Source organism: Coffea eugenioides, chromosome 2 (assembly GCF_003713205.1).
Source record: "Coffea eugenioides isolate CCC68of chromosome 2, Ceug_1.0, whole genome shotgun sequence".
Taxonomy (NCBI): Eukaryota; Viridiplantae; Streptophyta; class Magnoliopsida; order Gentianales; family Rubiaceae; genus Coffea; species Coffea eugenioides.
Genome location: NC_040036.1, coordinates 75,500,092 through 75,515,419, shown reverse-complemented (window position 1 = coordinate 75,515,419; position 15,328 = coordinate 75,500,092). Strand labels below are relative to the sequence as shown.

General features: G+C 36.0%; 3 protein-coding genes across 4 annotated transcripts; all 3 read left to right on the top strand.

The window, feature by feature from the left end:
- Positions 1 to 1,959: 1,959 nt before the first annotated feature.
- LOC113761219 (ADP-ribosylation factor-like) lies at positions 1,960 to 2,971 on the top strand. The gene is made up of 4 exons (XM_027304092.1): positions 1,960 to 2,095; positions 2,186 to 2,256; positions 2,429 to 2,548; positions 2,846 to 2,971. Exons 1-4 carry the CDS (start codon positions 1,960 to 1,962, stop codon positions 2,969 to 2,971), a joined length of 453 nt encoding a protein of 150 aa, XP_027159893.1.
- Positions 2,972 to 6,901: 3,930 nt separating this feature from the next.
- Positions 6,902 to 8,851, top strand: LOC113761218 (ADP-ribosylation factor 2-like). 2 transcript variants are annotated; one of them, XM_027304091.1, is made up of 6 exons: positions 6,902 to 7,054; positions 7,465 to 7,535; positions 7,993 to 8,112; positions 8,411 to 8,532; positions 8,630 to 8,711; positions 8,792 to 8,851. In XM_027304091.1, the coding sequence occupies exons 1-6, from the start codon at positions 6,919 to 6,921 to the stop codon at positions 8,795 to 8,797; spliced, it is 537 nt and encodes a 178-aa protein (XP_027159892.1). In that variant the 5' UTR covers positions 6,902 to 6,918; the 3' UTR covers positions 8,798 to 8,851. The 2 variants fall into 2 exon arrangements, with proteins under 2 accessions (XP_027159892.1, XP_027159891.1); XM_027304090.1 differs by lacking the exon at positions 8,792 to 8,851 and having other exon boundaries at positions 8,630 to 8,777.
- Positions 8,852 to 11,684: 2,833 nt separating this feature from the next.
- LOC113761220 (ADP-ribosylation factor) lies at positions 11,685 to 14,931 on the top strand. The gene is made up of 7 exons (XM_027304094.1): positions 11,685 to 11,825; positions 12,745 to 12,909; positions 13,324 to 13,394; positions 13,784 to 13,903; positions 14,180 to 14,298; positions 14,433 to 14,514; positions 14,600 to 14,931. The coding sequence occupies exons 2-7, from the start codon at positions 12,762 to 12,764 to the stop codon at positions 14,603 to 14,605; spliced, it is 546 nt and encodes a 181-aa protein (XP_027159895.1). The 5' UTR covers positions 11,685 to 11,825; positions 12,745 to 12,761; the 3' UTR covers positions 14,606 to 14,931.
- The last annotated feature ends 397 nt before the right edge of the window (positions 14,932 to 15,328 follow it).

The following is a 15,328-nucleotide window of genomic DNA, read 5'->3' as shown; positions in this document are numbered from 1 at the left end:
ATTGAGGTTGCATGCTAGTGGGTTTGACTTTGACCGTTGGTGTTCTCCTTGTAGCTAAGAAAGCTAAGGGGATGCTTGGTTGGGGCATAGGAATCAAGAATTGGATTGAACCCAAAATTGTTGCTTGGCTCATGGGTATAGGTTTTGAAATCTTGGAATGATTCATGAAAAATCAGCCACTCTCAATACCCAAGTAGATTGGAGGGTTTTGATGAATCCCACATTTGATTCCCAAATCTTAAAAAAAAAAATTATTTTGGGATTTTTTTAAATATATACTGGTCTGTTTCTATATATTAATATTTATTTATTATATATAATATTTTTTATTTCAATTTTATTTTATAATATGTATATTAATATATATTTATATATGTATATAAATATATATTAATATAAATATTATAAAAAATTGAAATATATATTTATATAATATATTTATAAAATTTATATTTATTTATTTCAATTGATATAATATATCTAATATACATAATTGAAATATACATATTAATATTAATATAATTTATATATAATAAAATATAAATATTAATTGAAATATACAAATTGAAATAAATATATTTATATAAATATATATAAACACATATATTTATATAAATATAAATATAAATAAATTTATAAGTATATATAAATATATTTTAAACAAAAATATTTATATATAAATATATATTATTTATTTCAATTGATATAATATATATAATATACATAATTGAAATATACATATTAATATCACTATAATTTATATATATTATATACATAATTGAAATATACATATTAATATATATTAATATACATATTATAAAACAAAATTGAAATAAATATATTTATGAATTTATATAAATAAATATATTTATTTATTTATATAAATATAAATATATTTATATTTATAAATATTTATAAATATATTTTAAACAGATAATTAATATTTATATATGAATATATATATGGTGGATGAGTACGTGGGATAAGCATTTGAACGAGGAAGAAGAAAGATATGAAAAGAAAAAAGAAATTAAAGGTAAAAAATTGATTATTAAATTTGATACCCATTCCTTATCAATATTTACCAAGCACCCCCATTTGTAATTGTACCTTTGTCCAAAACCCATACTAAGTTTTTTTGTATGATTCTAATTACAATTCCAATTCCTAAGCTTGAACCAAGCGCCCCCTAAGTCAATTGATGGTGAAACCCCCTTAATCATCCATCATCAGTAGCATATATATATATATATATATATATATATATATATGCTACTGATGTTGTAATGAAACAATAGGATGCACAGACTTTGAGTGATAAAATCATTTGATTGCCTCATTCCTCCTTTTATCGTTTCCGCTGCCAACCTTTTTCCTCCAATTGAGAGATTGATACATTTACTTGGAGTGAATTTATTTCCTCCAATTACTTGTGAATTATTTATATTATTCCATGAGAATTGCGGATATTGAGAGCTTTGGTTCAAGGGCTTGGTATTGACTTGGTGAAAGTGAAATCAAGCAGAATTAGCGTTGTTGGTTAAGTGGGCTTTAAAGGCTTCCTCTTGAAGGTGCTAGATTTTTCTTCCTTTGAATCTAACTTGTCTGACAGCAGTGTCATTGCTGTTAACAGTTTCAGAATCATGTGTTTTAATCTAAAAATCATCTTTTTGCCTGATCAAAGCTATTACACAGGATCTACTGCGAAGAACTAGCGTAATTGTAATATGTAACAGGAGGACTCGTATCCCTGATTCCCGTCAATAAACCCTCGAAACTGAAGCCTTAATTTTCGGATTTTAGACTCGAGTTATTTTGATGTAAACTCGCTGAGTTCTTTCATGAAGTCTCAGTGGCTCCTGTTAATGTCATCAGCTCACTGCAATGGTTTCCAAATCTTTGTATCCTGATTTGGCTTATTTTTGTTTCTGGTTGCTGCAGACATAACAAGGAAACATTATGGGTTTGTCATTCACCAAGCTTTCCGGAAGGAAGGAGATTGGCATACTAATGGTTGGCCTTGATATGGCTGGTAGAACTACTATCTTGTACAAGCTCAAGAGAGGGGAAGTTGTAGCTACGGGTGCTACGATTGGTATGTTCTGTTAATTCATTGACAGTCCTGTTTCAATTGCTATATATGCTGGTTGACTGCTAGTGAGTGAAGTATTTTGCTTTATACCAGGATATAATTTGGAGACCCTGGAGTACAAGAACATGAGCTTTACTTTCTGGGACATTGGAGGCCAGAACAATGTAAGTGATATAACTTGCCTTTGATGTGTAATTTAATACCTCAGTTTTCAAATCGAGATGGGGCATTTGTATAAACCCTGTTTGTGCTTCGTGAAAATTGAGTATTCTCTACATTTTACTTTTATGAATTGGCACCACAAAGAGTAAGCCCCATGATGATTCTCATCTTCAGAGACTACCATTGCCAAGATATTACTTCCAAAACATTGAAGCAGTGATCCTTGTTGTTGATAGCAATGACCAAGATCGTGTTGTTGATGCTCGGGAGTACCTGCAAAAGCTGTTGAGTCAGGTATTCATCCGGTATACTAATCCATTGCTTTGAAATGAATGTACTTTTATTAAGCTGCATTTGTTTTTTTTTTTTTTTTTTATGGAAGAAGTCAGAAACATGCATGCAACATGGATGAACTCTTCTTGTAGTTCTTGCTTTGATTTGCTTATTTCCATGTCATGATGGTGATTAGATGCTTGATTGAGGGTGCACCCCTCCTGTTGAAATCAGTTTACCAGGATTCCAAAATGCAGGGAAGATCAGTGACATGCGCTGATCCTTGTAAAAATGATCTGAACTGATGCATGTGTGTAGGATGAACTTAAGGACGCACTCCTCCTGGTGTTTGCAAACAAGCAAGATCTTCCAAATGCATTGACTGCTGCAGAAATTGCAGACAAGCTTGGTCTTCACTCCCTCCTCCATCGCCGTAACTGGTAATCTCTCTCTCCAACTCTGCTGTCTCCTGAGTGCAAACATGTGCACGACCGAGCTGATTTCCTGCACTGAATACTGATTTCTTGCCTTTCTCAGGTTTATCCAAAGCACATGTGCCATCTCTGGGGAAGGGCTTTATGAGGGGCTGGACTGGATCTGCAACAACATAGTTAACAAGGTAGAGAGATTCTCTGATTGCTCTAATTTGAAGCTCTGATACCTTCTTGTGTAGACATCTCTCCTGACTGCTATTTCTATATATTTTTTGCAGGCGTAGATGATTCCTAAACCTTTTTGCCTACCAGTACCATATAATGAATGACCTTTCAGTTCAGTGTATATTGCCGTTTCTTCTACCATAAAAGATGATGTATTACAACACGAATTAAAAATGTTTCGTCCAACAAAAAAGTGGTTGTTGCACAAATTTGTTATCAGAATTGTTCCACAGGGGTCAATGGTTTTTTGCCTGTACAAAATTTCATTTCAGCCTCGACAGTTCTCCTGATATTACAATCATAGTGATATATCAGCTATTAGTTAATTAGTAAAAATAGAAAGTGTAATTGCACTAAAGACCCCTTATGCAAATTAGTCCACTCATAAAATAAATTCCTTTAGTAAGGTGCAGTTGACTTTTAATTTAAGTGGTGGAGCTCAACGAAACTCAGCCTAAATAAGCAAAACTAGAGTTTCTATCTCAACCTGTTATCTGACGGTCTGATTTCAGCAGAATAATACCAAATAGTACCATATTCCTTTTCTTTGGTACTGAAGTATCTTGTTTTAGTCCCATGATTTAATGTGGAAAGTGGAGTGTTTGAAGAAAAAATGTGAAAAGTGGAGACCCAGAGTCCACGGGATCAGCAGCTTCTTCAATTGATTGTGTCCAACTGTTGTGATTCTTACAATGTTTTACATACAAATCTGGTATAATAATGAATTAGTCATACGAGTTGACAAAATTTATATTTACACCCAAGTTGTAATAGTTTATACCAAATATTGTATGAATTATACAACTGGATAAAACTGAACAAAATTTCAACTAGACAGACCCTTGATCTAAATCTAAGTATATGACCTTTAGTGTCTGGGACACTGGTGATCAAAACAATGCGAGTGTAGTGAGCTTTATATGCTTGTAGCCTGACTGGACTTTTTTTTTTTTCCTCAGTAGAAGGTGGTATCTGAACTTAACCAGACTAATCCACCTCCTAACTTACAAAGCCTTGTCCAAAAATGCAAGTGCGATATCGGTATCTGAATTTAGCCAGACTAATTTACCTCCTAACTTACAAAGCCTTGTCCAAAAATGCAAGCGCGATGTCGCAACGAGATTTGAATTGGTGACCTACAAGATATTACAACATGTGGTTACCTACCGAGCTCTCCGCTTGGGGGATGTTGCCATTTGATTAAAAAAAATCAATAATATATAGTCACGACAGGTACCAATAATATGTTGATACGTGTCTTACATTTTTCATATAGAAAATGATAAAAAGCAAAAGGTCACTTGAGCGGTTGAACCCCATTCGTTTTACCTTCGTCATTTTCAGCTAGAATCTGTTTCGTTTTGGGGAAAAAAAAAAAGAGAAGTAAAGGAACGATCCGCGGACCTGTCCCTCGCAGATCCGTTCGTGGATCCGCGTCAACTTCATTTTTTCCGCTTTTTTCTTCAACCTCAATCCTCGTGCACAGCTTCCAAGTAGAGCTGTTAATCGAGCCGAGTATTTGGCTGCCGAGCTCGACTCGAGTTTAATTCGAGCCGAGCTCTACTCGAGCTCGTTAGGAAAGCGAGCTTTAAAATGTGTTTGAACTCGGCTCGTTAAATGTACATGTGGCTCGAGCTCGAGCTCGAGCTTGACTCGTTTATCACAAACGAGTCGAGCTTCACGAGCTCGAGCTCGTGCAAATTAATCTTAATAAAAACCTATAATTTTTAATTTTTATAATTTTGATTTCTAAAATGACAAATATGCCCTTCATTAACGAGCTCTAACGAGCTACTCGAGTATCAAACGAGCCGAGCTTACGAGCATGTTTCGAGCTCGAGCTCGACTCGTTAACCAAAATTAACGAGCCGAGCTCGAGCCTTAACGAGTCGAGCTCTAACGAGCTTTCGAGCTACTCGATTGACTTAACAGCTCTACTTTCAAGTCCCACACGCACAATCCCTGATTCGTACTAACATCAAATCGAATCAAATTGATGCTTTAAAACACCAAGTCTTGAATTTAGAATGATTTGATTTTAATTCTATTCATTGGACCCCAACAACTCATTGTTGGATCTTGAAATAGTGTACGAACAGCTCATAGGATTCGTATTATTGAGAACATATAGGAGTTGGGACGACACAAATGATCTTATTCATTTCAAACATAATCGTGCAATGTTTTTTTTTTTTAACAAAATAAGAATTTTATTGGGATTTAGTTGATCAAATGTGTCAAGTGTTGAACTGTGAACGACTTAGATTATTTCTGCCCTTCTCCCAAGAATTGAAGAAAAGGAATAGTTAATATTTTAAGACTTTTTCAAGTTTTGACTAACTTTTCTAAGCATTGAAAATATTTTCTAACATATTTTTGGACGAGTAGAACTTGTTTCTATTCGCAATGGGGAAACATTCCCCTCGTCTAAACCTTCTTCTACCCAAAAATTAATTTGTCTAGGAAATTTACCATCCGCAAGTTATTTTGACAGACTCAATTTATTTCAAGCCAATGACCTAATTTTGATCTTCTTTTCAAAATTTTCGCCTTCTACCTTTTGTTTATATTTATATTTACAATTTGTTTAACGGGTGCCCATCCAGTATTCATCCAAAGATGTCTACACGTGAATTGTTTGAAAACTTGAAAAGAAATATGGAATGTGTCCAACCAATGAAAAGACAGAAAATAAATGGAATAGGTGCACGAAGGAGGTCTAGACGGGCATGTTTTGGCAAAACTGAGTAATATATAACAGCAACCTGGTTTCAAAGGCGTGACACAAAATGCTCTTTAGATCACGCCATCCGCCCAAATGAAGGCTTCCATCTCTCATCTTTCTCTCTCTTGTGCGAGCAATATACTATCACAAGAATCCCAAGTAGATAAAAACTGAAGTCAACACGCTTTATTTAAAAAAATGTTGTTCATCTTCTTAAGAATCAGCAATGGTGGAAGTTGGAGAGGTGCAAGATTGGGTTTCTTTCCCGGGGTGCAGAGTCTCACAAGATCCCTGGCCCCTCTCTCATTGCCATTTCCTCATTCCGTCCATTTTTTCTGCTCCAGTAAGACCATGCTTTCCAAATATCTTCGACTATGTATCCATGTATTTGTTTCTTTTAACTAGCTTTATTGCATTTTTCTTTGTGATTTAGTTGAATCATTATGCATGTAAATTAAACTGCAAATTGTGGTTGAAGGGCTTGCAGTGTGACTTGTTCAAATTGAAATCAGTCTAAACTAGTAGCAATATTATTGGTTTAATGGGATTTTAAGGCTTCTGTCTCATGGTGTTAGATTTTTCCTTCTAATGCAATTTGTTGCTTGTTGTCATTGCTGGTAAAAGTTTCTGGATCAAATTTCTCCTATTTGTGGTGATTTTCACTTCATCAATGCTAAACAACACTAGGTTTAGCATGAAGAAATAGTGTAACTGGAATTCGTAATAATCCTTGTAAACCGAAGCCTCAAAATTGGGATTGTTGGGCTAAAGTTTCATGAGGTGTCTGAAAAAGCTTTTTAAGTTTTTATTCTAGCTCCACTGGGATCTTATATTCAAGTCCTTTTGATTGTAAACTCACTGAATTTCTTTCATAAAGTCTGAGCATTACAGCCTGCAGGTTAATGTCAGCTCACTCGGATGATTTTGAAATCTTTCAGTTTCTGGATAACTTATCCTGATTTGGCTTGTATTTGTTTGTGGCTGCTGCAGTCAAGCAAGGAGACAATATGGGACTGTCATTTACCAAGCTTTTCGAAACTAAGGAGAATCGCATACTGATGTTGGGCCTAGATGCGGCAGGAAAAACTACTATTTTGTACAAGCTCAAGCAGGGAATAGTTGTCGATGACATCCCCACAATTGGTATACTGTTAATTTGTTGACTAGTTTAATCCAGGAAGAAAATATGTTCATTCTTATCAAAATATTGCGTCTTTTTTAAGCAACTGTTTGTCGTTCTAGAGTGTAAATCAATGCTATCAGGCTCAGTGGACTAATTTGATTACCCAATGCTGCTACTTGCTGACTCTAAGATCTTTTCTTATGGTAGTTTATTTTTTTTTCCTGTATATATCTACCATACAGATCTACAGATGAACAGAAACTATTCATACTAACTTGATTATCAGGCCACTGATATGTTCTATTCAGCTCTGTTCCTTGTGATCTGTTTGATTAGCATAGCCTATTGGTTGCATATGTGGAGTCATCCCAACATTTTGTTGAATTCTGATAGTGATTTCTTCTTCTTTTTTTTTCCAAAAAAATACCAGGATTTAATGTGGAGACCCTGGAGCACAAGAACATGAGGCTTACTATATGGGACTTCGGTGGTCAAAACGTTGTAGGTGATATGGTTTTGGCAGCAATTGCATCACATTCCCCATTTGCTTCAATTAAGTATTGATGATCTCCTGATGAAAACTTGTGGAAAGTAGATGAATGAGGCCTGAACTGCCTGATTTCTTGTAAATGAATTCCATGATAACTGAAAATTTCTCTGTCCGTATTTCCTTTTTCTTCTTGCTTTTCATTTGTCCCGGGGTTAAGTTCAATAGAGGTTCTGGTCTATGGTTGTAGAAATAATCTGTGATATATTTCCATCTCTCGCCGATTTTGCCTTGACGGTGTCATTCAACACTTCTTTTCCAGATCGAGATAGGTTTTTTTTTTTTTTTTTTAGCTCTCTGTGTTTTTTGAATTAGTTATTTTCCTAAATCTTGAGTTTTATGAAAATTGAGAATTGACTATTATGAAGTGACACCACATACAGTGACCTCCATGACTATTCTTATTTGCAGAAACGACCATTGCCAATATATTACTACCAAAACGTTGAAGGAGTGATCTTTGTTGTTGATAGCAATGACCAAGATCGTGTAGTTAATGCTCGGGATGATCTGCGAATGCTGTTGAACGAGGTACTGATTCTGATGTATCGATGTAACCAGATTGAAACAACCATGCTAAAATCCAGTTGCATTTGCTTTTACGAAAGAAGTCAGCAACAATTGTATAACATATGGATGAGCTTTCTGTAATTGTTGCTTTCAACTGCTCATTGCCGCGTCACTTACCATGAAAGTTAGATATTTGATTTAGATGCATTTATATATCAAAATCAGTTTCCAAGGAAGGAAGATGGGTAACATGACTATAGTTGAAGCAAATGCTGATCCTTGTAAAAAAAAAAAGGATTCTAACTGATGCCATATACAGGAAGGACTGAAGGAGGATGCAGCCCTACTTGTGTTTGCAAACAAGAAAGATCTTCCAAATGCATTGACTGCTGCAGAGATTGCAGACAAGCTTGGCCTTCACTCCATTCGTCCGCGTAACTGGTAATCTTTCTCCCCTGTGTGCAAAGATGTCTGTGTAGTAACTGGTATCTTACACTTGAGTACATATTGCTCAAAACTGATTTCTTGCCTTTATCAGGTTTATCCAAAGCTCATGTGCCACCTCTGGAGAAGGGCTTTATGAGGGATTGGACTGGCTCTACAACAACATAGTTAACAAGGTAGAGAATCTCTGATTGCTCTCATTTGAAGCTAATTCCTTCTGTAGACATCTCTCCTATGTTTCTCTGTACCATTGCAGGCATAGCTGATTCCTAATTCCACTGCTTCTGATAATGCTTTTTATGAGTTTAAATGCGAGTTAGACTCTCTGATTACATACACCCTTTCATCTTCCCCTCCCCCCCCGGGCCGCGCCCCGCCCCCGCCCCCGCCCCTTTGTATATTGTAATAGTAGTGGTTGTGTTTGGATTACACATTATTCTTCCTACCTTATTTACACAGTGACTTGCTTCATCATCAACATATTTTTCGATCACTTTTTTATCTCATATACATCATATTAAAAAAAGTGTTATAATATTTTTTTACAAAATTATCTCAAATAATTTATTATCCAAACACGTTCAGTAGTGTCTCGGATCTCTTGAATGCTCATTACCAAAAGAATCAAATGCTTCGACCAACAAAACGACAGTTCGAAACGTTAAAATTTCTTAAGTCACCAAAATGGCCGCACAAATATGTGATAAAAAAATACTACCATATAGTTCCACAGAGGTCACCAGTCAAAAATGGTGTTCAAAGTTCAAACAAGAAAGTGATCATGACGCTACTTACAGCTAGCCAGATGTGACATATCAGCCATCAGTTAATTAAGAGAAAAAAATCTGGGGAGCCCTTAAACTATTGTCGTTGTCTACTTTTGGCCCCTCATCTAAAATTTGTTTCCGATTGATCCTTAAACAATTAAAAATGCATACTTTGAGGACTTCCGATGACTTTGAGCACAAATCTAACCGGAGAACTGAAGATGAAAAGAAACCATCCAAAACTACAGCAGCCATCAGCAGCAGCAGCACGAGTGCAAGTCCAGGAAAGTAGCTATTCAGGTGGGGGTGGAAGTTCAACGAGAAGTGGCAGCTATTACAGCGCCATGGCGAGTTGCAGGCTGTTGCAGCACTGCAGGAGGAGGAAGCCAAAGCAAAGGGAAGATGTGGGTTGATGAGTCTGAGGACAGTGCCAGCTGCCTTCACTCTTCGCTTTTCGGGGGCCTCCGTTTCCTCCCCTCCTACACGGACGCGGCCCCTGACCCCCCGCACCTTGACTCCATCTTTTTCTCTTTCTTTCTTTCTTCCTTCCACTTTCCTCCTCCCATTTCTCCCACCCCACCCCGTATAAATTCCCAACCCCTCCTCTCTCCTTCAAACCTCCTACGCCGCTCCCGCAAGTCGCTAAATCGGGGCCCATTTCTGTGGGGATCAAGATTATGCAGACCGAAGGCGTAGCCGCCTTGTTTTCCGACGTCTCCGCCACTGTCCTTAGATCTTTCATCCTGGCTTGGATCTATGATTTCTGAACTCTACCCAGATATGTCTTCCATCGCTGATTCTTCTGCAATTTCCGATGAATTTAAGCACAAATCTGCAAAACATGAACAGACAAAAATGCCCTTTAATTCCGGTCAGATTTGTGCTCAAAGTCATCGGAAGTCCTCAAAGTATGCATTTTTAATTGTTTAAGGATCAATCGGAAACAAATTTTAGATGAGGGGCTAAAAGTTGACAACGACAATAGTTTAAGGGCTCCCCAGGTTTTTCTTGGTTAATTAAAAACATAAAAGGTCCAATTGATAAACCATGAACGACCTTTGGTCATATTTTCAGATGGAATAGTTAACAAGTACCTTGCCTATGGAGTCAACAAATTCCACAAGTTCCTTAGTTAAGGAGCAAGACACCAAGACAGCCACGTTTCGATCTCTGCCTAAAATGTACTACTACTGTTTTATTTTAGGCAAACGCTCCATGTTATTTTGAGTTTAAATTTTCCTCCTTTTAAAAAAAAAAAAAAAAATCTTTGTATGGGAATGCGTCGAAATCCAACAAGATAGCCGTAATACTACTGGATCATACCCACATGAAAATTTATTCACCACCTCTATCAAAATAGAAGTGTGAATATTTAAATAGTAGCAATAGGAATTTAGTTACAAATAAATATAATTATAGGAATGTTAAAATGTCGCCCGACGCTCTTCTAGGTTTCAAAAATAACACTTGAAATTTCAACTACGAGGTTTGTGTTTACCAAAAAAAAAAAAAAAAAAGCTACAAGATTTCCGGTTTCACCAAAAAATAAAATAAAATTCATTTTTTCCTTAAAGAGGAAACCTTTTACATGAATTGGATTAGACATTTGTGATCTACAATTTTCAATTAAGGCAAACGCATATTCCCTTCGTCCTTATTTTTTTTTTCATCTATTTCAAATTATAGTCTATTTTTTAATTGAAGAATGTAATTGACTTATAAGTTCTTTAAAATACTCTTATTTAAGGTAAGTTATCATTGAGTATAACCTAACTTATTTAATGTAAAACTACTTAGTCATACTCTATTTAATATAAAAGTAATTTAAAAAGATAGCAAGTTAGATTTGTTTGTTCAACAAAATAAAATTATTTTTCTTAAACTGTGTTAAAAAAAAAACAAACCTATTAAAGAGTGTTTTAGGTTGAATATTTTAAGTCAGAATCTATGTGAAATCAAAGAGTCAACTAGAAACCTCAATGTTATATCAACTAATATACAGACACATGTACATTCCCGTTTGAATTGCGATTTTCCTCGGAAAAATTATTACGTTTTCTATAAGCACATTTCTCTATCACCTTTTTACCTCACATATATCAAATCGCTACAGTAATTTTTTTACAAAAAATTCAGAAAAATGCAATCCAAACGGGTATGTATTATTGGCAAATCACTAGTTTTTTTTTTTTTTTGTCAAAATTTTGGCAAATCACCAGTTATTACATTAGCTTTGTGGGCAAAAATAGTTACTAGTCGTAGTAAATTTCCCCCACTTGTTTAATATCGCAATAATTTGAAAAACAGTAAAATAATCATTTAGGCAACACGTTTCAAATGCATATAAAAATGCTGGTGTATGCACATTCGGCCGGTAACCAACGCGATATTTGGGCTTTCTCTTCTCTGCTCTTCTCCTCGTCAAGGGCAGACCCTCTCAAGATCTGCCCCTCCCCCATCGCTCAAAACATTGCCCTCTGCTCTCTCTAGAGTCTCTCTTGCTCCACATCTTTCTATTCAATTGTAAGATCTTTAGCTATTCATCAATCTTTCTCTTATTCATTTCCTGAGTTCGTGCATCTGCGTGATCTTTCTACTACTTTTATGTGTTAATCGTGTTATGTGTCATCTCATGTAGTTGTAGATCTGACTTTAATTAGATCTGATCTCTTGCTTTAGATCTTAGTTCTTTGATTTCATTATTTTATTTCTTCGTTGTTGAATTTTGATTTGATCCCATGTCTTGATTTAGAAGAAAGATAAAGATGAAAGAAAAAGTTTCTTGATTTGATCCCATGTCTTGATTTCATCTGTGCCGTGCTGCGTTAAAGAAAGAAGAGAAAAAAATTGGGGAAAATGGAAAATAATTGTCTTCGATCTGTTTAATTTATGAGTCGGTGTGATTTTGGAAATGGCTCATATACGAGTTTCTGAGCTTTGTGAGTTAAGGCTTGGAATTACCTTTTTCGTGATTAGAAACGGTACCCTTAATTTTATTGTGTGTTAATTGGGATCTTTTAGGACAAAAGAATTAAGGAATTTTGGTTGCTACTGTAAAGCTTTAACCTTTTCTGTGTTATTTTGCCTTTTGATTTGTTATGTCTGATGGTGTTGTTGCTGTTATTAGTTTCTGGATCATAGCATAGGAACTTTGTAAATGGTAATCATTGATCGCTGTTTATTTAATAGTTTTTGTCCCATAAAGAAAGAGCTTAAAAGCAGAAAGCTTTAGGATTAGTTTAGTAGTTCGCTTGAAATATTGTGATTTTAAAAGTGAAGTTTTGTAAAATGTGAACTCACAGAAAATCTTCAATTAATTTTGTGATTCACTGGTTGATAATATTACTCTTCTGAGCTCAGTTTGTGGTTTGGGTGCTTCTGAATTGGTATGGTGATCGAAAGTTGAGCACGGGCATCTTACTCTTCTTTCTGGCTGTTTCAGGTTTGAAAGAAAACAGGATGGGTTTGTCATTTACCAAGCTTTTCAGCCGCCTATTTGCCAAGAAGGAGATGCGCATACTGATGGTGGGTCTTGATGCTGCTGGTAAGACTACCATATTGTACAAGCTCAAGCTCGGGGAAATTGTTACGACCATTCCCACCATTGGTATGTTCTATTGGTTCTATTGACTTTTCCAACCTATTGGGTAGATGTTTTCCTTGTTAGAAAATGTATATCCTTTAGTGGTCGCACCCTTTTGTTGTTCTAGAAATCATTTTATTTTGGGTTGCTTAGCCCGGGCTAAATGCTAACACAGATTATTGAGAATGGTAACACCCCTCATTCTCACAACAACTTCCATATCCGCTCACAAGCACACATAGATAGATTCAGACAGACACCCCACACACACACACACACACACACTCTCTCTCTCTCTCTCTCTCTCTTTCTCTCTACACACTCTCTCTCTCAAACAGAGAGAGAGAGAGAGATGTGCTGAGAAGAAATGCTATCCAAATGCCTAGAATTCTACCTTATTATTTACCAATCATGGCATTTAACTTTTTTTTCTGCCAGGATTTAATGTGGAAACTGTAGAGTACAAGAACATCAGCTTTACTGTTTGGGATGTTGGGGGTCAGGACAAGGTATGATATTGCCAATATTATATATTTCTTTTCAAAGCTAGATGAGCTTATAATCAATTAACAAGAACTTCTGCAAGGTAGAAAATGAGGACATAAACTGGATGATTTGTTGTTTATTAACTTTACAAGAAGCGATTGATGTGCAAGATCTTTCCCTTTAAGATTGTGATTGTTCTCACACTTATTGCAATCGCATTTATCTGATAATTGATAAAAGATTCTGCTTTATAGAATTGGTGCCAGTGGATTCCAATTTTCTTTGGGGAGTTGAAAGACATTATTTGTCTTTTGGGAATTTGGTTGTCAGTTTATGAATATTAAGGGTTATATGGCATTCTAGTTTATTATTTCTTCATATGAATTCTGTACTCTGTCTGCTTTCATTTCAGATCCGACCATTGTGGAGACATTATTTTCAAAACACCCAAGGGCTTATATTTGTGGTTGATAGTAATGACCGAGACCGTGTTGTTGAGGCTAGGGATGAGCTGCACAGAATGTTGAATGAGGTAAGAAACTTGTCGTTTACTGCTTTTGGATTGGGTTTACTACTATGAGGTTGTGTTCTGTTCTGATTACAGAGGTAAGAAACATTTCTAGAACATGGATGAGCTGTTTCTATACGCATCTCCTTCTTGTGTTGCTGCTACAATAATATGCTTGATGGAGCCCCCCTTTGTTTCTATCTAAATCAGCTTTGTTAGGATACCTAAGTGTCACATGTTTATGTTTTTAGTTGCATGCCTTGACCTTTCTGATTATGATTTGAACTGATGCATGTGTAGGATGAACTGAGGGATGCTGTCCTCCTTGTTTTTGCAAATAAGCAAGATCTTCCAAACGCAATGAATGCTGCAGAGATCACCGACAAGCTTGGTCTTCATTCCCTCCGTCAACGTCACTGGTAAATCTCTATCTTTTATGTGTTTGTGAAGGTGTTTGTGGGTTTGAATTGCATTTTTAGTTTGTTGGGGTGTGTGAGAATTAATTTCTTTCATTTTAGTGAATGCTGACGAACTGGTTTCCTGTGATTCTCAGGTACATCCAGAGCACATGTGCCACCTCTGGTGAAGGGCTTTATGAGGGGCTGGACTGGCTGTCTAACAACATTGCTAACAAGGTAGAGATTTTCTGATAGCTCTAGTTCAAGCTGGTATTTGTTGACGTCTTGCCTGATTCCAATATTCTGTTTATAATTGTTGCAGGCATAGACGATGGCAGCATACCCCATGATTTTGCAGATCTTTCATTGTCAAAAGTGGAAAATTACATATTACCTTGTCATTTTGTGTTTCATCCATCTTGCATGTGCAAGATCGAACTGCTTTTTTATGTTTAGTTGATTGTTATTTAACATACGGTTTGACATTTTGATCGGGTTAGATTTGAGAATTGCCTGTGATATATAGCTATTGCAGTCCCTATATTCTTGCAACAGTATGGTGTACTACTAAAATTCCATTATTATGTTCAATTTCTTCAAAAAGTATGCACTTGTAATTTTATCAGTGCTGCTGAAATGGTAATTAAACCATCCTATCTTAAAATTGCAGTAAGATGCGTTTACAGATCAGAGATTGTTTGCTGGTAACTTGCTTCTAGTATGTGAGGATTTGCTATGACATTACGATTGAAGACGGTGCCACAGGGTTCTATTTAGCCGTAGGAAAATGTGTATCCTTTGAAATTGGGTATCAACAATTCATTGAGAAAAAGTGCCTTCCATTTGGCCCCTCTATTGTATTTACAGATCCAATCATCTAAAGTTACACCTAAAGACTTGACCATCCAGGGGTGAGAGCTTGCCTATTTAATAATGGTAGCACGCGATAAGATTAGAGATGAAAGATGAGTGTTGTTATAACTGCGTGCCTGCTGCCGCCGCCTCCACCAGTCCCATAGCACACACCACCGCCCTCATCACGGACCACGGT